At 37.2% G+C, this 22355-nt stretch overlaps 1 protein-coding gene across 4 annotated transcripts in view; it reads left to right on the top strand.

Moving 5' to 3' along the window:
- Positions 1-21931, top strand: part of G3BP2 (G3BP stress granule assembly factor 2) — a 44810-nt gene extending 22879 nt beyond the window's left edge. For 3 of the 4 annotated variants that reach the window (XM_058182323.1, XM_058182324.1, XM_058182322.1), the window contains exons 6-12: positions 3782-3884; positions 6153-6333; positions 10335-10430; positions 12594-12696; positions 19818-19946; positions 20122-20240; positions 20670-21931. In XM_058182323.1, coding sequence (XP_058038306.1) covers positions 3782-3884; positions 6153-6333; positions 10335-10430; positions 12594-12696; positions 19818-19946; positions 20122-20240; positions 20670-20939 — 1001 coding nt within the window. In that variant the 3' untranslated portion in view covers positions 20940-21931. The remainder of the gene's footprint in view (positions 1-3781; positions 3885-6152; positions 6334-10334; positions 10431-12593; positions 12697-19817; positions 19947-20121; positions 20241-20669) is intronic. The other variant, XM_058182325.1, reaches the window with a different exon arrangement.
- The last annotated feature ends 424 nt before the right edge of the window (positions 21932-22355 follow it).

A 22355-nucleotide genomic window follows, 5' to 3' on the forward strand; every position in this document is an offset into this window, starting at 1 on the left:
GGATCATACATTTATCTTTTCAATGTTGCAGTATTGGACTTGTAGCTAAAATAAGGACATGGAGAATCCATATTGTCTAGTTGTCAAATTCCATATACTAAGTAGGTAATTAAGAGAATAGTAACTTCTGAGAAAAAGAAGTTTGTTGCATAATAAAATATTGTTTGTTGCATAATAAAATTTATATAGTCCACTCCCAAAGTCTTAGTAAGTATAGGACATAAACAGGTATTTGATAGTTTACTTTATTAATTGATTAATCCTATCACCATTTCAAAATACAAAACAATAAAATACAGACTCTTAATTTCAGGCTAAAATAGAGAAGAGAAAATGCAGTAATAAAATACACATGTGCTAAATACAAAGAATCAACATTCAAATAAACACCTCTTCTTTACAGGATACTCTGATCTGTTTGATATAACAAGTTCTTAGCTTAGCTGCCTTAATTATAAACTTTGAAATTCTGCTTATGATGTATAGATTAGAACCCAGAAGAAATAGGACAGTGTGCGATTCAGATCTCAGTGGGCTGTTCTTTCAAAGAAAACAATCAAAACATGAACAATATCTTTGATTGCTAGGGCACTGCATATACATATTTTCTCATGACATGATATGTGGCGGAAGTGCCCATATTTGATTGTGGAATCCAATAGCTTGTATCGGCTCTCAAATATGCCCTTTCTGCAAACTCTGTCAATTTCACTAGCAAGTAATTTTTCAAATTGAAAAGTAGTTTTGTTCTTAGCCAACCAACTTAAAAATCTACTTTTTGCCATTAACTCCTTATCAGTTTGAGCACTAATATCTAGGACTCTTGTTTAAAAATTTCCCTTGCCTGGTAGCCAGTTGAGAATAAATACTGGATGGAAAACCCATGTTGTGAAATTGTGGTAAGTCAGCTTATCCAGGAGTTGGGCTGAGCCATACTTAATCTGCCCTAAACATATTTTGAGTAGCCTATCAGAGTCCATTGAATGGAACTTCTGCCAGTATGTGAAAACTTTTTAAATTAGCTACGTATAAAGCATTTCTGCTTTGTTTCTGTTCTGACCGCAGGGACTGATGTGTTCTTATCAGTTCTCAGTAAGCTTCTTAAAAACCAGGCCTGAACTTGTTCAAATGAGGTAGCTTTTGCAAGGCTTCACAATTCTGTATCATAAGACAACATAGGAACCATTATATGTATATACTTTCAGTATATACTTTCAGATATTCAGGTAATAGTAATTAAATAATTTGTATAATCTTTTAGTACTTGCCTTGTTTCTTGTTGAACATCTACTAAAGTAATTTATCAACAACTCTATGTTGATAAAAACCACTCCTAAATAAGTAAAAGAATTCACTTGTTTGATAGGCCTTCCCATTTAGTTATATTTCATACTTTTTTTTGTTAAATATCATCACTTTAGATTTGGTTTTATTGATGTTTTAAAAAATAGAGCACAGTAGATATTTAGCTTTTGCAACAGTGTTCTCAGGCCTATTTGAGAATGGGCCATTAAAACCATATCATCAGCATATAAAAGAATATTAAACTCATCATGAATCTTCAGTATATGAATATCAGAAATATAGAGAAATCCTGGAATATCATTGACATATAATTTCTGAGATGTTTTTGATATATGGCATTGTTATCCTTTTTTGACTTAAAATTAGAGAGAACTCCGCCAGGTCCCCATCTGTTCTTCCAGCCAGTCATATTCCAAGGATAGAACTGTTGTGCTTAGTATTAGTGAGGATGACTGGGAGGATGTTGAAATTTTGAGCTGAAACAAATGAGTTTTTCAATCATCCAACAGGAATGATGCTATCCAAAATTCTCCAGTTTTTTTTTTTTTTTTGGGGGGGGGGAACCCTACTGGTTTTAAATGTGTCTATCTTCACTACTGCCTGCTTGTATGAACTCCAGTAGGTTTTGAAATGAGCAGCAATTTGCAGGTTGACAACTGAGAATAGTGTCAATGTCCCAGAGGATAGCTTATCCCTAGGCAGTGATGATTTTCTTACATTTTCTCCTTAGCCCCATGATGTGATGTTTTATCAGGGAGCAGAACTATTCCCAAGGACTCTTCGTTGTTATTTTCCATGTCCTTATCCCATTCTGAGATAGGGGGTGAACCAGGTGATGGTGTCTTAAAATAGGCATTACTTTCTTGGACAATTGAGTTGACCAGCTCTATTAAAAGTTTAGCAGCTGTATGTATTGTTGTTAACAATTCTCCCATATCATCAAGCCTTTTTATAATACCACGTGTTCAGTATCTGGTAAATCAAGTTTATTTTTAAAGGTTCTACAGAGAATGGGCTTATTATGTTCCTCTCTCCCTTTTTAGGTTCCAAATTCAGATCCATCTTTCTACTACTTTTATCTGCTTTTGTTTTAACTAACTCAGCTGTAGTATTTAGATGACTATTTAAGCTTAATAAAAGTGTCTTTCAGGATGTCTACTTCATTAACTGTAATCAGAAGCTCAAAAGTTGACAGTACTCTTTGTGCATCAATAGACATTGTCTTGTTATAAAGTCATTTTTGTTCAGTCCTCTTCCCCTTGTTACATAAACCTTGCAACTGGACAAATGGTTGGGATCTGAGAAGGGAAACTTCCTCAGGGATAGAGCAGAAAAGTTGGGAGCCATCTATCTCCACTTACAGATTTCATTCCAGGGGATCATATTTATTTGGGAGATTATCAAGAGGTTTGGTTATTTTCAGCATGTGGCTGTTTACTTTTTAGGTATCTGTCAACGTTGAGCTATTTAGTAGGTTTAAGTGAAGTCTGAGAAGCAGAATGTGAACTCTGACTCATCTTTCCTTTCTCCATAGCAAATTGAAAAAAATATTGATCTCTGGTAAAAGTACTAAAAATACAGCAATACTAAAAGTACTAAAAATACAGCAGTCTCCAGCAGAAAAAGGATAAAAACGTATCTCAGAAGCTAAAAATGTTGTTGGTCCAAAAAATATTGTTACAAAAGTTGTAGGCATAAATATAGCCACTGAGTTACATCTGATAAATGATATTTATCTCTTAGCACAGCATATTTTAAAAATTCATCCTCTATTAATTGATCCAAAGTCTTTAGTCTTGCTTTCATCCCATTTTCCATATCCACATCTTTTTTTCAATTTTTTAATGTTTCCCTATAAACTCAAATTAGCATGTGAAAAAGGATCATTTTTAAGATATTACATTCATGACTTCCTAACATATATAATTATTTCTAGACATACTTTTTTTGTGAAAAAGGAGACAGGTTCTAAGATAACAAAAGAGTGGTGTGGTGGCCTAGTGATGAAGATATTTACTTTCCACTTGGAAAGTTGAGAGCTCAATCCTAGATATAAGCAGATGTTTCTTTCCTGTAGCGTAAAGAAAAAATATCTGCTACGAACTTGTAGGCAGCAGGAAGGGAATTGTGTATTATCAAGAAATAGACTAAAGACCTAATGAGAATTGCTTAATGAAGATAGGAATCTACAATGATTAATGTATTTGCAAATAATTAAAATGCTATCTCAAAGAAGGGACTTGAGTAAAAACATGACAGAATTTGGAATATTTATACAAAGCCAAGATAATTTATTAGACTGTATCTACAAATTTGTATGGCATTTAGCATTATGGAAACAGAAATATATTGTATTGCACTTCAATTCCTGGAATAAATATGTTTCCTTTCATTTTCAGTAAAATTGAAAATATAAAAAATTACTGTGGCAGGCATCATACTTTTATGAATTACAAATTGATGAATTATATTTTAGAATCAGAAGATGAAGTAGAAGAGGAAAATGAAGAAAGGCAAACATCACCTGAAACTGTACAAGAAAATACAAGCAGTGCTTACTATGATAGTCATCCTGTAACGTAAGATAATTATCTATGCTTATGTTTCAGACAGTCTATGCAAATGTGTTTGAAAATCCATGAATCTGTATGTTAATAGTTTTATCTTTAGCTCATAATAAAACAAGATATGAGAACTTGTAATCAAAGTGAAATGAAACCTTGTTCATATTTTCCAAAATGTTTGATAAGGCAGTTAATTATATGATTAACTATTGACAAATTACTACAGATTTCATGAGGTTAAGGATTTTTTTTAGTAAACATTATAACTTCTATTATAAATGAAATAGAAATCATTTAAGATATATCTTTTATTAAAGTTCTTTGTAAAGAGGTTTGTATATAGAAGTAGAATGTGCTAGTGTGTTTTTAGTGCAGCAGGCAGTTTTAAAATGATTCTTTTAAAGCCTTTTGAGGTGCATTTTCCTGAAAAGTTTTCTAAATGTACAGTAGATAATTATGTAACATATTTTTCGGTGTATAAGACGCACGGGAGAATAAGATGCACCTTAACTTTGGGGGAAGAAAACAAGAAAAAAAAAATTCTACCTCTTCCTACCAGCATTTAAGGTGGCACTGCTTTATGCTGCCCTCCTCCTCCTGCAAGCGAGAGGTGCCTCAGAGACTCGGCTGGGAAGAGGGCATCAATTACTAAGAAGTTATTTTCTGGAAAACTTATCCGGGTGCTCCTGCGATCCTTAGGGACTACTTGCTTTCCCCAAAGAGACCCCTCGTATGCTGTGCAGGGAGGGTCGGGGCACAGCCTGAGGAATGAACCTCTTCGGGATGGTCTGGGGGCACCGGTTTCCCTCCAATGAACTAGGGAGGAAAGCATTTTCAGGTAGCAGCGCCAGCCGCACAGCGTGCTTTTAGTATTCACTAAGCTGGCTCTTCAGCCACAGCACCCGGTACCTCTCCACCATGCAGTCTTTGCAGAGGGCTTTCACTGAGGAAAGCCAAAGCTGGCATCGTCCAGGAAGGCGCCCCCCCCACCTGTCAGCCTGGGTCCTCCCCCGTTTCTCTTGTAGAAGTAGTCAACCACGTCCTCCGCGACCCGCTTGACGGTGGAGATTTTATCTGGGTGCAGCTTCCCCCTCCCCTTCAAACGACCAATCAACCCCCCGCCCCCGTTCCCTGCTATGCTATGAAAAATGCTTTCTCCCCGAATCCAAAAGCATGCCATGTGGCTGGCACTGTCACCTGAAAATGCTTTCCTCCCTGATTCACCAAAGCACTTTGGAGGGAAACAAGCCGCTGCCTGGCTCTGCGAATTGCATCAGGCCAGCGGTGCTGGAAAGGAGGGACGTTTCACTTTAGAGGCTACCAGGTACAGAGAGGGCTTAGGTGGTGGCGGCGGCTCCTCACATTGCTGGGGAGTGAAGTCATTGGGACCATTGTCTGCCCTGAGCCGCCCGTTGGCCAGCCAGAGTGGGAACCAGCTGCGAACCATGGGGCCTGCCTTGTTTGCCGAAGCTTCTGGGCAGATTCCCCCACTCCCAGACCGTCCCGAAGAGGTTCGTTCCTCAGGTTGTGCCCCGACCCAAATCCCCTCCACCTGGAACCGCCCGCAAATGCGACATGTGGAGGTCAAAAATGTCCAAAGGGTGGGGGCTGGTGGGTGGGCGGGCCTATCTTCAGAATATAAAATGCATCCATTTTTTCACCTTCTTTTGGGGGGGTGAAAAGGTGCGTCTTATACACGGAAAAATACGGTATGTTTGCTTGTTTTGCTTTGTGATAGCCGAGATCTCCAATATAAGAGTGATATGCCCTGTGAGATGCCCTTAGACCCAGCCAACTTCCTTCTTTACTTGGCTTATTGTTAATATATTGTTTTAACTTCAAACAGATTTTAAAGAAATTGTTGTAAATTGAGGGCCACCTGTATTCTGTCCAAGGCATACTTAGAAAATAAAGTCATGCAGCTCAGTGTTTTTTATGGAGTAAATGGACCTTCCCAGAAAAAGGCAGAACACCTTCTGGGTGGCTAGAAAGGGTGAAATATGTTTTCTGAATGGTCAGATTCATTATGATAGCCACTTTCTCATACAAAAATCTGGAAGTGTCCATCTGTCTCAAAATACTAACGACCTCTGCATCTTAAAAAAAAAGAAGGTTTTTAAATTGGGCATCAACAAAAGGAGTTCAACTAAAACCTAATGTTAAATGATGCATAAGATGCATATGTAACAATTGTATAGTAAATTGTAGTAGTTTTTTTCCTGAAAATTGGATAATACTAATAATTTACATTAATAGAAACATTGAAATATCTGATTATTCCAGAAATGGAGTTGAAGAAACATTGGAAGAGTCTTCTCATGAACCTGAACCAGAGTTAGAATCTGAATCTAAAACTGAGGAACTGAAAACGGAAGTGGAAGAAAAAACTCTTGAAGAGTTAGAAGAAAAATCTCCATCCCCACCTCCTGTAGAAACTGCTTCCCTACCACAGGAACCACCGAAGGTTGGTTAAGTCAATATGGTTTGTGTAATTAAATGGAACCTGATAGCAAACTCTTGATTATGAGGGTGCTCTAAATATTTATAATCACATATAGATTTAAAGAGAATGTAGCTTGCATTCAATGTCAGCTATATTCCATTGCCCAGCATGAAATTTAGTTGGATTTAGTTGTCTAAATCCAAAAGACAAATACATACAATTGATAGAGGTTCATAAGTATGTGGAGTATTATTTAGTATTGTAATATTTAAACATTGTTAGAACATATTATTATGTTAAGGCAATGTCATTTAATCGGGTGAAAATTAATTTTTGCATTCCCCCCCCCCCCAAAAATGTGTTTTTACACCAAGAATTCAAATCTGTTGTTATTTTTACAATTGCACAATGTTTAGCTGGGTATGGTAAATCCATGTCTGATCACATACCCCACAAAAGTCCATGCAATCATAAACGAACATCAGAAAGCAATTATCTAACTTACAAACATGTTTAAGCGAGTTTCATCAAGTCTTGTTTTGATTCGTTCTTCGACATCAGCCACCGACTTGCTTCTTGGCCTCTGATATAACTTTCACTTTCTCTCATGTATAAAACTCTGCTTGCTACCTCTGTGACCTGTTCCACACATCTTTCTATTGATTGGACATGACAGGGCCATTGTGGTACTTGCATTGATTCATCAGTGAACATCTTTATTTCCGCTGTAGTCAGTTTGCATATTGAAGTGGCTCATATACACCTTCAGACCAGTCAGTCAGGTCCATAGAGTAAATTATCTCACATTGATTAAAGGTGTTTTTCTTGCATGTACAGAAAAATCTCCCAGTGCGTCATCGTCTGCATCCCTCAAGTCAATGATCTTTTGCCTACCAGCTCTTTCTTGAATGTCATCTGAACACAAGAGTGTTTGAATTATCATTTCATTGAAAGCATAACATGCTGAGGGCTGAATTGTTGGTTAAACACCATGTATTACAGCCTTCTTTTGCAGTGTGACTTCCTGCAGCTGGAACAACACTGACCTTCAATCCAGGAATATATTACTTTGATGTTGAACCAGCAAAGATAGTATACACCAACTATGTATTCCACTATCATTCTTAAGTTTGGGAGTTTTGCCTTTAAAGCCATGTTTTGAAACCGATATTTGAAAAAACCTATTTGCAGCTATCAACCAGCATGAATGTTTTGCAGGGCCAATTTCCAAAAGAGACAGATTTGTGGGAAGTTTTCTTGTCCTTATTGCCTGTGTGATCCTATATCCATATGCTTGATCAGTAGAGAGATCCTTTACAAAACTGTCGCTTAGTGAAATGAGAGGCTCACCAATTGAAACTCTGGTGAATGAAGGATCATTGTCAAGTTTTGTTGTAGTGTCTAGCAAGTTGCCAATTTTAATTGCCCATTTGTTGTTAGAAAAAGTCTTCCCATCCAATTTTGTGATTAAGTGTCATAGAGGTAATTCATTTGTGTGGAGTACACACACCAACCAGATCAACTTCAGGTCAAGCTTGACTTGTACCCAATGCATGGCACCACCTTCACAGCCAGTATTAAAATTTGTAGAATTTCCTCCAATGACCTTTAAGCTTTTGTCAATACCTTTCTTTTTCATGAAATACACCAGATTATCTGCAATCACTTGAGCAGGTTTTCTTGTTTTTGAGCCTTTCTGGAGTGAAATGATAAAGATATCTTCCACCATTTTTGCCTTTTGATGAGTCGTTTCTGCTTGGGCACATCTGGCAACCACATCCAGTGCAATCCAAAAAAAAACCACCAATCTTGTCTCTTTGACCTTTAACAAAAGAAAATTCTTTCAATGGTATCTTCATCTCCTTAAAGCAGATTCAGTTAATGTGTGCTTTTTTTGCAGCCTGCAGGAGGGCCAAATTCGGCACACAGAACAATTTGACACTTGTAGTTGAGGATGTCAAACAGTTTGTCAAGTTTCACAGTGAAAGTCTCTTTGATATCTAGCTTTCCTCTACCAAGAGATATGTTTTTGGCTTGATCCCAGCTCTCGGTTCTTGTCAAGATTGTCACTCGTGAATTTACAACAGGGTTCACAAAAGAACTGTTTGCTTCTTCCCACTTTTCAAGAACTTTTGGATATATGTCTCTTGCAAGATTAGCTGCTGAGTAGTTTCTAGCATCATTACTATTTCATTCTCTTAACAGTAGGAGTAGGCAGTGTTGGGAGTTCAGATGGCAACAAGTCCCTGACAGTCCTAATTAGGGTGCTCATATGAGTGAATGTTCCCAGTCTTGTTCTTTTTTTAGAAGCTATTACAGATCAGTTATCACATTCACAGGAAACAAAGCCAGCAGTATTAACACTCTCAGACAAAATAATGTTAAACAAAAAGAGAAAGACAGCTGAACCTGTGAAATGAAACAAACAAAATGTTAAAAAGTTATTATGTAATTACTTACCAAGCACATCTAAATTATATTAAAGTAACCAAAATATCTTTATAATCCCCAAGGCATGTAACAATTTTGAGCATCCCTAATTTTTGGAATTGAAAGTTGAATAATTTGACACACCCTGTGCTTTTATTTTAATCATAATTACCTAATTTTTTTCATTAATTTAATCTGAAATAATCCAGTCCTAATAGTAATCCCTTGTTATTGAGTAATAGTTTGTAATATATGGTTTGCAATGGTAGTAATAGTACTTTGTTTGGCTTTGCAGTCTGCAGGAAAGCATTAAGAACTTTGTACACAGTCTTTAAATTCTTAAATACATGCATCTTGGTTTTAGTAATTGAAGATTGCATACTATATTTTTTCTCTGGTATAGAACATAATATTCTTGCTACCTTAAAGAAGGGTAAAACATCAGGAGTATATTATGAATACAACTTTCTATTATTGAATTTAGCTACCCTTATTGATTCTTATGTCAATCAAAGTTAACTTTAATATTAGCCCAGAATCTCTTCTAATTTGGATTTCACATTTGCTTGAAAATAATTAATAGTGCTGTTATTTAAATTTATATATTTAAATTATTTCTGGTGCTACTCATTCTCCAGGTTATCTTTGGTTGGATAATAGAAGGGAAAAAGCCAAACTAATTCAAACACAATAAACAATGAAATAATTTAGAATTTCAAATAATAAATGTGACATTAACATAGGCACTTAAGAGATAAAATAAGATGTGGACATGAAGTCAAAAGTGCAAGAGTAAAAAAAAAGAAAGGTTTTCATTTAACAGTGAAAATCAGATACTTTGGTTTCATCTTTCTCCTTAGGCAAGAGCATTCCAAAGCCAGGGTATCACAACAGATTCCTCAGTTTGTAAGTCTAGATAAGTGTTTCTCAGCATGGCAACTTTATGTTTAATATCTCAAGCATTGGTGTCTGGGGAATTCTTGGACTTCAAGTCCATGCAGCTTAAAGTTTGAAAAATATTGCTCTAGATGATATACAACATTTCCCGGTGTAGCATCTTTAGGTAGATTGTTTAGTGCAAGATCAGCTCATAAATCGTTTGTAGTATAAATGTTAAGAGTATTTTTATTAAGAAAAAGCTATAGCTAATACTTTTTTAAAATTTCCTGTTAGTGAAAAAAACTCCTGATTAATTTTGCTTACATTAATTCAGGTGCTGATACTCATCTTGACGCCAAAGCCAAGTTTGCTTTCAGTTCAGGAAGAGAAGGGATTGAGAAAGTGTTTTTCCGATCATATTTTTAGATTTTTAATTATGCAAATATTAAGTCTGTACTGCTTAAAAAAACATAAAAATAACTGAATAATTGACATCAAATATATTAGTAAGAACATTTGTAACTTTTTGCAATGAACCTAACAAAGGTGCTTGTTTAACTTTAGCTTGCACAGTGAATAGACTGAAAATACATTGTTCTAATTAGTTGTCAATTGTGGATTAGAACAGGAATATTTTCATAAACCAGATTTTACTTAGGGAATGCCAATAGTCTGCCATAATCAGTAGACCAAGTTTGTTGCATTTCCTGTAGGCTTTCTCCTGGGCTTCAGTGACCAGTAAAAATCTGCCTCCTAGTGGTACTATTTCTTCTGGAATTTCAAGTCATGTTAAAGCACCAACCGCACAGGTAACCAATCTGTGGATGCTTTAAGTTATTTTCTTGTTTATCTCTGAAAACTGTTTCATTAACAAAGCTGTATTATTTTTCATATACAGCCACAGTTATTTGTTTACGGGTTGCAATAATGATCTAATAGCACAATCATTGTTAACATTTCAAAAATGCTTGTGAGAGAATAATGGAAGATATCTGGAAATATCAGGGAGGGAAGAGGGAAACCTTAATAGAAATCTAGCTAACATATTCCATGAACAATTTACATAATTCCTCATTTCTTTAATTCCTCACTTCTTTATATCTCAAGCTATTTGAAGAAAGTTAGAAAACTGCACATACAGTAATTCCCAACAGATTATGTTGCAAAATACTTAAATAAAAATTTGTGTCTAAATGCTGATTTTCATATATTCATATTTTAAGATTTGAAAAATATTTTTCTTATTAGAAAAAAATAGTTATGGTTTATATCATTGTTGCTGTTTATTTCCTATAATAGTTCTGTAAATAACAAAGCAAAAATATGTATTTTCTACATATCCTCTGCAAGCTAAATGTTTGTGTGGATGAAGTTAATGGTATACTTTGTTTGCATTTTTGGTCATTTTCAAGAAGAAAAACAAGTGGCCATTGACAAACCTAGATTTAGAATTTAGACTACTTCTAGTTGTACTGTATATTACAGGCAGTATTTGTACCAGTGAGTTACTTCTGTTTGATGACCTAGTATTTTATGGTTTGGTATTAAACCCCCCGTGTCACAGTCCATTACTGGGCCTTGAGCCATTTGGAAGTGGGCCATGGAAGTGGCGAGCATGCTTACGCACAAATCCCCACTTGCATGAGCAGCAAAACCTGCGTATGCGCTCCATTTGAACAAGTGGCAGGCACAAGTGCCCACAGCTTGCACAAATGGAGCTGCACGTGTGCTTTCCTGCTACTCACATGGAACCATTCCCTCTCCCCCCGCCCCGCCAGTCCGTAAAGCCGGGGAACTCCGGTATAATGTACAGATAGTTCTCAACTTATGCATAGTTGCTAAGCAACGATTAAAAGGGACCACCTAAAAGCTGCTTACCACCTGGTACCAAAGGTCCAGTATCCATCTCCCACATGCCCCATGATCGCATGACTGCATTTTGCAGCACTCCGTTCCAGCATTTCATTTACTTCCAGTTTTCAGCAAAAACAGCCCTAACAAACAATGGGTTTGCTTTGCAAGGTGTTTGCTTTATGATTGCCATAAAAATAAAAATGTGTCTGCTCATGTGGTGACCTGCTTTACAATAATCATAGCAGGCTTCATTATGGTTATAAATTGAGGACTACCTGTATGATGTCCCATGTATTATCTGAAAATTAATGTATCCATAGAGCAAGGTACATGGTGGAAATATAGAGAGTTCTTTTTTAACAAATAATACTTGGTGCCTGGATGATCAGAGGATATAAAACGCTGCTTGATCAAGAGCCTAATTGTTTAATGTATATATCCCAAAAGAGAAGAAATAATGTGCAATGAGATTAAGGGGAAAAAATCCCTCCTCTTCTTCAACTTCAGAATGTTTAGAGAGGAGGTATTTGCAACTATAAAATTCCAAATTTATTAGCGGGAGGATAAGAAAGACAATAATCCCAACTTCTGAAATTTCTTCTCCATAATATCTGAAGACGTTCCCATTCCATCTGACTGCCTTTAACTTGGTTCTAATATAATGTAATTGTTTTTTCCTATTTTTATATTGGTTATTTGCCTTTGTGATACATAATTTGGCTTTAAAAGTTTCAGTTCATTCCGGACTGAAAAAAATATATGATTCCGAATACCTCCTATACCTATCTTGTGCATGTGCAGGATGAGGAATATTTTTCTTCTGAAACTAGCACTTCATAACTACTTGCTTATAGTGGGCAATAATGGAAAAGAACTAAAAATCTCTCATAAGGCTAATATTTTAGTTCCAATCAATATGAATAAAATATACATTAGACGTGGGTTACCACACATTTTGTTTGTGATTTTCTTTGCTGATAGAGCAACAAGACATATAAGTATTGATAATATGGAATAAATGGTGAATAAAGGATGTTTTTCTTTTTGTATTATCAGATAATACACAATGCTCATGTTGTTTTGGATTTTGTTATCTTAAATTCTAATATTTTTTTCAGCAAAGAATTGAAACAAAATCCGAAAACCAGTCCCAATCACCTCGTGTACGTGAACAGCGTCCAAGGGAGCGACCAGGTTTTCCATCAAGGGGACCCAGGCCAGGTATTCTTTCGATTTGTTGTGAATTTCCTAGATGTCCATGAAGATCAAGTTACGGATTTTCACTTAAAGATTATAGACTTAATATATGCAGGTAAAAAAAACTATACATAGGAGAAGATAGAAGTGTCTTTTAGAATAGAATAGAATAGAATAGAATAGAATAGAATAGAATAGAATAGAATAGAATAGAATAGAATAGAATAGAATAGAATAGAATAGAATAGAATAGAATAGAATATTTTATTGGCCAAGTGTGTTTGGACACACAAGGAATTTGTCTTGGTGCATATGCTCTCAGTGCATATAAAAGAAAAGATACATTCATCAAGAATTTAAGGTACAACACTTAATGATAGTCATAGGGTACAAATAAGTAATCAGGAAACAATATCAATATAAATCTTAAGGATACCAGAAACAAAATTATAGTCATACAGTCATAACTGGAAGGAGATGGGTGATGGGAACGATGAAAAGATTAATAGTAGTGCAGATTTAGTAATAGTTTGACAGTGTTGAGGGAATTATTTCTTTAGCAGAGTGATGGTGTTCAGCAAGAAACTGTTCTCGTTTCTAGCTGTTCTGGTGTGCAGTGCTCTGTAGCATCGTTTTGAGGGTAGGAGTTGAAACAGTTTATGTCCAGGATGTGAGGGGTCTGTAAATATTTTCACAGCCCTCTTTTTGACTCGTGCAGTATACAGGTTCTCAATGAAAGGCAGGTTGGTAGCAATAGTTTTTTCTGCAGTTCTAATTATACTCTGAAGTCTGTGTCTGTCTTGTTGGGTTGCAGAATCAAACTAGATTGTTATAGAGGTGCAGATGACATACTCAATAATTCCTCTGTAGAACTGGATCAGCAGCTCCTTGGGCGGTTTCAGCTTTTTGAGTTGGTGCACAAAGAACATTTTTGTTGTGCTTTTTTGATGACATTTTTGATGTTAGCTGTCCATTTTAGATCTTATGATATGGTAGAACCTAGAAGTTTGAAGGTCTGTACTGCTGATACTGTGTTGTCTAGTATTGAGAGAGGTGGAAGTATGGAAGGGTTTCTTCTAAAGTCTATCAACATTTCTACGGTTTTGAGTCTTCAGTTCCAGATTGTTCTGGTCACACCACGAGGCTAGTTCTTCAACCTCCCATCTCTATGCGAATTCATCATTGTCTCGAATGAGACAGATCACTGTTGTGTCATCTGCGAACACCAGTAGTTTAACAGATGGATCATTAGAGATGCAGTCATTGGTATAAAGAGAGAAGAGAAGTAGGGAGAGCACACAACCTTGGCGGGGGGCCCTTGTGCTAATTGTACAGGTATCCCCCATCTTGATTCTGCTTAGCTTCACCTGCTGCTTCCTATTTGTTCAGAAGATTACGATCCAAGAAGGAACATAGCACACCTCTAGCGATTTATTGAAGATACAGGTGAAGATGGGGGCCAATTGGTCAGTACAGACTTTTAAGCAAGATTAAATTAGGTAGGGAATAGGACTGTTGATGGATGAATTGAGATTGGGTGAGAACTAAATGTGCCATTTTGAATTCCATGATAGAATATAAAATAAAATATTAGTAAGTAAATAAGCATGCTGGATAAGAAAATAAATAGGGCTATGCAAAGCACTTTTCAATTTTACTTTCAGTCCATAATTTTATGAAATTTAGAATCTGAAGATAGAATCAGTTTCATTCATTCGGAAGCATTCTAAGCTTAATATGTGTTACATCATGTTTGTAGTTCCTCCAGAAAACTTTGCACTCATGACAAATTGATTTTCCCAGATGTTCCATGAAATTTCATTCATAAAACATTTCAAAATGAAACTTTTACATACTTTTTCTCTAGAATAAAGCTTTTCCATGAAAAGATGACTTTTGAGTCACCCTACTCTAACAACATAGTGATTTTTTAAAATATTGTGATAATTCAGAAAGTCCTTGTTTAGTGATTGCTTTATTTAGCAATAGTTCACAGTTTACAGTTACAACAGTAAGAAAAAAATAATCTTTGCAGTTCTGTAAAGCAAAGGAAAGTTGAAATAAGAATACAAGCATAGTGGTGGTTTCATTAGCAGTTGCTTTACTTAATGACCAAGTTGCCAATCCCAGTTTTCGTCAAAAACGAGGTCTTCCTATAATAGAAATTTGAGTTCCTTGCTCCTTTAAAAATTTTCTTTGTGAACATAGTTCAGATTTATAATCTCATACAATAGCTGAATAGAGCCTTAAATAATGTTGTTTCTGAGTAACAAACTTGCATTAGAAATCAAATGAAATTGACAGTGAAAATCACATGAATGCTATATGAACTGCACAGAATTGTTCTGCATAAATATATGGAACAAATATGTTCAGATAACTATGTCTGTATTTATGGAACAGTTAGGACCCGGTTTGGTATACTGGTTAAAGTGCCAGACAAGAAATATAGTCCTGTCTGAGGTCTGAAAGCAGGATGAAATCTAGTTATCTTCCTTACAGGTTCAGAAGTCAAATGTGCACACAGAACTTCCGGGTGTCATTACTTCCAACCAGGAAGTAATGACACCCGGGTGGGTGGGCTGGGCTTTGCTTTGCCATCGCTAACAGATCGCCGAACCAGCCGCTAAATTTGCTACACAATCCGATCCGAACCGGAGCATTTCACCCATGTCTGAAAGCCAGCTGAGTGACTTTGGATCAGTCACTGTCATCAGTCCAGTTCACTTCATGTTGTTGTGTAGAAAATAGGAAACTAGAAGGAGGAAGGAGTATTAGTTATGTTTATCACCTTGTTATTAATAAAAATAATAAAAATTTTGTTCTGTGGCCCTTTGTGTAATCAAAGCGCATAAGCAACAACTTGTGAGACTAAGTAAAACTGCAATAAAAATCTCTAATAGCAGATAAAATATACTGTAGGTTATAGTGACCAGACGTCCCACTTTTGGCGGGACAGTCCCGTTGTTTTAAAAATTTGTCCCGCGTCCCGCGGCATTCTGAAAAAGTCCCAATTGAGACTTCCTGCGGAGGCGTCGAAGGGGTGAGGGTGCATTTTGCGGCATCCGTTCATTTTAAGCAGAGCCGAATCTCCCCCCACCCAGGAGAGCGAGTGCGAGCTAGGGTCCTTGGCTGACCAGGAGGCAGAGTTTTCACGCGGTCAAGTTGGGCTCCACTTTGCCTCTTCCGACGCTGCCTTGGCAAACCTGGGGCGGGCGGGGAGGCAGAGGAGCCCCCAAGACAGGAGATTCCTTCCAAGGGAGCGGCGAGGAGTTGGAAGAAAGGAGGGGAAGGGCGGCAGAATGCATGTGAAGTCCCCGTCCCTGCCAGGGCAGGTGGGGAGCATGTCAGGACCGTTTCTCCGGCCGCCCCCCGTTCCAGCCACTCCAGCTGAACCCTCCGGAGGGCTCGCCCGGAGGCCGGCTCTGCAAAGCCAACTCTGCCAGGGAAAAGGCACCTTCCTTGAGGAAGCAGCTGGGAGCCAAGGGAAGAGGGCTCCGAGGGATGGAGGGAGGAGGGTAACCTGGAGAGTCCCCCTCTTGCAAGAGGAAGGAGCCGGCAGAAGGGAGGCAGTGTCTCACTCTGAGCAAATGGAGAGAGAGATTTTTTTTTGGGAGGGGGGGTGTTGAGGGTGGCCGCGCTTGTGTTACGCCACCTTTGATCACTGCGCTGTAGAAGGGAAGGAAGGCAAAGCCGTGAAAAGTTTATTAGACTGCAACAACGTCAGCACGTTCTTGGGTTGTTGGTTTTTTTTGGTCGTTGTCAATTTATGGAACAAGGAAGGGCACGGACTTTGCATTTTGCGGGGCGGGGCGGGGAGAACTGGGCGCAGCTGTAAAGGGACCGTCAAGCATAGTTAGGCAGTTCAGATTTAAGGAGAAGTTTCGAGACAGAGATTCCTGTAGGCAGGGCCAACTCTTGGGATCACATACATATACCTGTATTTAGCTTTAAGGCTACCAGATGATGGATGATGGATGATGGATGGATGGATGGATGGGTGGGTGGGTGGGTGGATGGAAGGAAGGAAGGAAGGATGGATTGGTAGACAGACTGACAGACTGACTGACTGACAGACAGATACTGACAGATGATAAGATTGGCAGATGACAAATTTGACAGATTAGAGAGAGAGAGACAGACAGACAGACAGAAGATGGATGGATGGATGGATAGATGATAGAAAGATAGATAGATGATTGTTAGGCAGAGATATGATAGATAGATAGATAGATAGATAGATAGATAGATAGATAGATAGATAGATAGATAGATAGACAGATAATAGAAATATAGAAATATAGATAGATAGATGATTGTTAGGCAGACATATGATAGATAGAAAGATAGATAGATAGCAAGATAGATAGATAGATAATAGAAAGATAGAAAGATAGATGATAGATAGATGGATCGATAGATAGATAGATGATTGATAGACAGACATTAGATATAGATAGATAGACAGACAGACAGACACACAGACACAGACACAGACAGATAGAAGATGAATGGATGGATGGATGGATGGATGGATGGATGGATGGATGGATACAAATTGAGGCGAGGAGAGGCCAGGCACCCTAACCTTTGATGTGAGTGACATCAAGTTGGCCACACCCACCCAGTCACATGACCACCAAGCCACACCCACCAAACAAGCCACACCCACAGAACCGGCAGTAAAAAAATTAGAATCCGCCCCCCCGCCCCCGGTCAATGGTGTCTCACTTTACCAATGTTAAAATCTGGTCACTATACTGTAGTGAAAAATTCATAAGAATTTTTCTGTTTCTAAGAAAAAAATACAATTCAGTAGGCTGCACTGCTAGGTAAGTATCTTTTTGTTATGACTTTTATAGCTTTTTTCACTGATAACAAAATGAGTAAGAGTCTATTAAACATAGTTTTTACAGAATATGTATAAAACATTTTTATAAAAAATTTCAGGGGAGATTCACAATGATTATATGCACCACATGCTTAGAAACAACTTTTATAGTTAAAAATAAAAAAAATTGTTTTGAATTTTACATGATTCTGGTAGTGACAGTTATGAAAGGGACAAGAATTATGAAGATCTACCCTCCCTAATCCACTTCCAGTAAAAATCATTCTGTCCTCCAAAAATCAGAAATCATTGCACAGATGTTTAATTTTAAGCTTAGTTATAAAAACTAAATAATTCCTGTAAAAATAGAAATTTAACAGAAATTGGGCAAACATATTTTCATTTGTATTCTCCATATCCTTGTATATAAATTATACTTCCTATTTAACTTTAGTTGACTAACAATGTATTGAAGCAAATCAATCAATTTTGAATAAATGAAGCTAAACATTTTACAGGCTGTCAGTTTTGGATACTGCTAAAGTAGCTATTTGAATCATGGCCAATAGGGTTTGAAGCAGATACACCCAAAATCTTGTCTCTTGATTTGGCTATTGGTCCATCTCATCACACTTACAGGCAGCAGTTCTCCAGAGCTAAAAAAATATTTTTTTTCTATTCTACTAGTAATTGTTCTTGAGAGCTACAAACCCAGATTTTTCTGTATCCATCCATAAATTTCTTTGTAACCAAAAACATTTAGCCACACATGTTGTATCTGATAATAAGCCCTTACTTTGAGTGAGAATGTGTAGTGCTCTGCTATCAAAAAAAATAAAAAATAAGAGAAGTCCTCTTCCAATGTTTTCCTGATCCCCCCCCCTTTTCTATGGCATTTTATTTCTTGTAATTTCATGGCTGATTCTATCTATAAGTTTGATACAATTATTACTGTATTTTTTGGAGTATAAGACGCATCTACCTTTTTTGGTGAGGAAAACAAAAAAAAAGAAATCTGCCTCTGCCTCCCAGCAATTTTGCCTCATTGCAGCAAACAGCAAATAGCCTGCTTTACTTTCATTTTTGTTTTCAACATATCTTGATTAGCTCAAGAAAAGAAAAAATCTGCTCCCAGCAATTTACCTCCTTGCAGCAAGCAGCAGAGGCTCGAGCAAAACAGCTGAGAGTGGGGAGGCCAATCCAACAGACAATCAACTTGTCCTAATCAGTCTGTGCTGAAGCTGAAATGGGCTGTTTCTTCTTGCTGCTTGCTGCAAGGAGATAAATTGCTGGGAGGCAGAGGCCAAAGGGTGGGCGGGACTATATTCGGTGTATAAGACACGCCTAAATCTTCACCCCCTTTTAGGGGGGAAAATGGTGCATCTTTACTCCAAAAGATATAGTAAGTAGAAAAAAAAGAAGCTTATAGAATTCTTTGACAATACTACTGCATTGTTTTGGATATCAATAAAGGAGAATATTTGTAGTTCAGGGTTGAAATGAGGGGTCCTTGGTGTTCTGAGCTTGCCTGTTTTCTTACAGATGTTTCATTATCCAAACTAGGTAACATCCTCAGTGCTAGTAAGAATTGGGGTTTGCTGTCAGTTTATATTCTAGTGCAGTTTATGTTCAGTTTATATTCACTTTATATTCTAGTGCCCTCTCTAATGGCACACAAGCTGTCACCCCAGTTCAGCTCTGCTACATATGCATGTGTGCCTCCTGCCAGCCAGCTGGTCTTCAGGTCTCTGCCTCACATGTGTAAGGGTGGAACGTGTGCAGGGGGGGCACATACGCATGCGCAAGGGGGCTGTGCGTGCATTGCTTTTAGAGGTTCATGCATGCGCCTTCACACACACACACACACACACACACACACACACACATGCGCCTTCACGCACATGTGCACGCACTTTGTGCACTTGGTCCGGAAAAGGTTAGCCATCGCTGTTCTAGTGGCTTGCCCTGTAAGTGTTGATTGAGCTGTTTAATGTTGGCTTCTTTGGCAGTTTATTGATTGGGATATTGTTTACTTGATTGTTGGTCTGATGTTAATTTTGGAGTTAATCTATGCTGATCTAGGGGCTAACAGCTGCTGGAGCAATTGTTTTGGATAGGTTTAAATTTATTAGGAAACTAGTAAAATAGTATTTTCATTATTATTCTCTTTTGAGATTATCAGAAGTTTTTCTAAAACATATTTGAGTCTAAAACAAAAATTGGGTGATTGAAATACCATATAAAATTATTATTTTATATGCTTGTTAAAATATACACTTTTTATATTAATTTTTTCCTGTTTTGATTACTGTAGGCCGGGGGGATATGGATCAAAATGAATCAGATAGTCGTCGAATAATTCGATACCCAGATAGTCACCAGCTCTTTGTCGGCAATCTGCCACATGACATTGATGAAAGTGAACTCAAAGAATTCTTTATGAGTAAGTAATTTCTCTTTTATTTTGCTATGAAGCCTAGTGGAGAGAAAACTCCATATTTTTAGATTTTTAAGCCCTATTATAATTCAAATATTAAGCTGCTTCTATAAGCAACATGTTGTTTCTGTTTAATCCATGAAATGCATTTTTCCTAACCACCTGCGTTATACTTTTACAGGTTTTGGGAATGTTGTAGAACTTCGCATCAATACAAAAGGTGTTGGAGGAAAACTTCCAAACTTTGGCTTTGTGGTGTTTGATGACTCTGAACCAGTCCAGAAAATTTTATTGGCCAAAGTAAGTAACTTGATTATAGTCACTGGATGGTGATTACCAGAGTGAATTTAGTTTGAATCAGTTCTGAAATTTGTTTACAAGTCCTATATTGGTTTTCTATTAGTAGATTTCTCTAGATTAGGGGTCTCCAACCTTGGCAACTTTAAGCCTGGCGGACTTCAACTCCCAGAATTCCCCAGCCAGCTTTGCCAAGGTTGGAGACCCCTGCTCTAGATGAAGAAAAAGTAGTGAAATATCTATTCTTGAGAAATAATTAATTGCAGGATGTTTTCTTAGACCCATTATTTCAACTTTAGCTGAATATGGCATTGATAAATTTTGAGCTAGAACATGTTTTTCATATAAACTATTATTGGCCTGTGTCTTTTGGATATTCAACTAACTAAGCTTTTTGATATTACCATTCTTCCCTTCCTCTTCATTTAAAAGCCTATAATGTTCCGTGGCGAGGTGCGTTTGAATGTGGAAGAAAAAAAGACCAGAGCTGCTCGTGAAAGAGAAACTCGAGGTGGTGATGATCGCAAGGATATTCGACGCAATGACAGAGGCCCTGGGGTTTCACGTGGCATGGTGGGTGGTGGAATGATGCGAGACCGTGAAGGCAGAGGGCCACCTCTGAGAGGGGCCATGGGCCAGAAGCTTGGCTCTGGAAGAGGAACAGGGCAGATGGAAGGCCGGTTCACAGGTCAACGTCGCTGAAGATTCATTGTTGGCAGGCAGTCTTGACAGTGATACGTTATTCGTCATGTTTGCATTTTTGTTAATTTTCTGGCTTTGGAATGTAACATAGCCTTTTTTTTTATCATTTCTTTGATGTGAAAAACATCTTTTGATCACCAGGTAAATTGTGGTGGACATTCTTTTCCTAATTTCATGACGAAGTCATAATGTTAATTTATAAATTAGACTTGGGGATTAGGGACCGAGAAATGATCATCTAAACTTTCTGCAGCAACAACAAAGGACAAAGGATATGGCTAATTGAGTTAAGGTCTTTCCAGTGTGTTAAAATCCTTCTGCTGCACATTTCGTTTAAGTGTTACTGTTGGAAATGCAAATAGTGCAATGTTTGAATTGGAAAAGCTTCCTCCCCCTCCCTTTTTTTCTTTTAGAACTCTTGATTCCAAACAACTCATGTTTTGTGAACTTTAAACGCACTAATGGGTACCTGCCTCATCTTACATTGACATCTGCAGCAAGGAAAAATAATAGCTTGTGAAACGATGCGGGCATCTGCTCTGCTTGCTGTGACCAATATATGTACACATAAACCTTAACAAGACTAAAAATATGTTCCAGAAGGAAACCATTTAGCTGTAAACACAAATGTAAAACTTCAAAAATCATAGTCCTGAATAGAAAAAAAGTTTTTTTCTTTTTTTAAAAGTCTTATGAGCTTTCTGCCTCTCTGTAAATGGGGATGTTGATTGCTCTACACACTCCTCTTACCTTTTCCCTTTCTGTAAGCAGTGTACAGTGAAAAATTGTCTTTACTGTATTGAGGTCTCTGGTAATGTAATAAGCATGATGGTGCCTTCTATTAAATACATCATTCCAGTCTTGCTGGTTATTTTGTACAGTATAGTGTATGAATGGCTGTGCTGCAAAACTTTAACAGCTGTAAAAATGTTTATAAAATCATTGTATAAAATTGCAGTATCTTTAAATCAGTAAACGCTACTGGAATATTATTTGCCTAGCTCTATAGTTAAGTTTTTGAAGCCTTGGAACAAAAGAGGTATTAAATGGGAGATGCTTTTTAAAAATGGAAGTTTGGTTATGGAATTGAGTATTCCTTTTGCATAGACAAGTCCAAAGTTAATCAAGTGGGTTTTTTGTTTTGTTTAAAGTATACTCCAGATCACATATTTAACATACAACTTGTTATACTCAAGGATACTGCAATTTTCATAGAGCAGGGAAATAGTTCAGATACTTGCTACTTTCAATTTTTGAACTATCACCCATTTTGCACAAAATTTGAAGTGACTTTGCCTACAAGGCTCAGATTTGTACATAGAGGGAAGATCTCTTCTTATGTATTTGGACTTGGTGGAGCATCTTGCGTTTGGGTGAAAGGTTTCCTGTTTCCAGTTCCTGTTTGCATAGATAGCA

Source organism: Ahaetulla prasina, chromosome 4 (genome assembly GCF_028640845.1).
Source record: "Ahaetulla prasina isolate Xishuangbanna chromosome 4, ASM2864084v1, whole genome shotgun sequence".
In the NCBI taxonomy this organism is placed as follows: domain Eukaryota; kingdom Metazoa; phylum Chordata; class Lepidosauria; order Squamata; family Colubridae; genus Ahaetulla; species Ahaetulla prasina.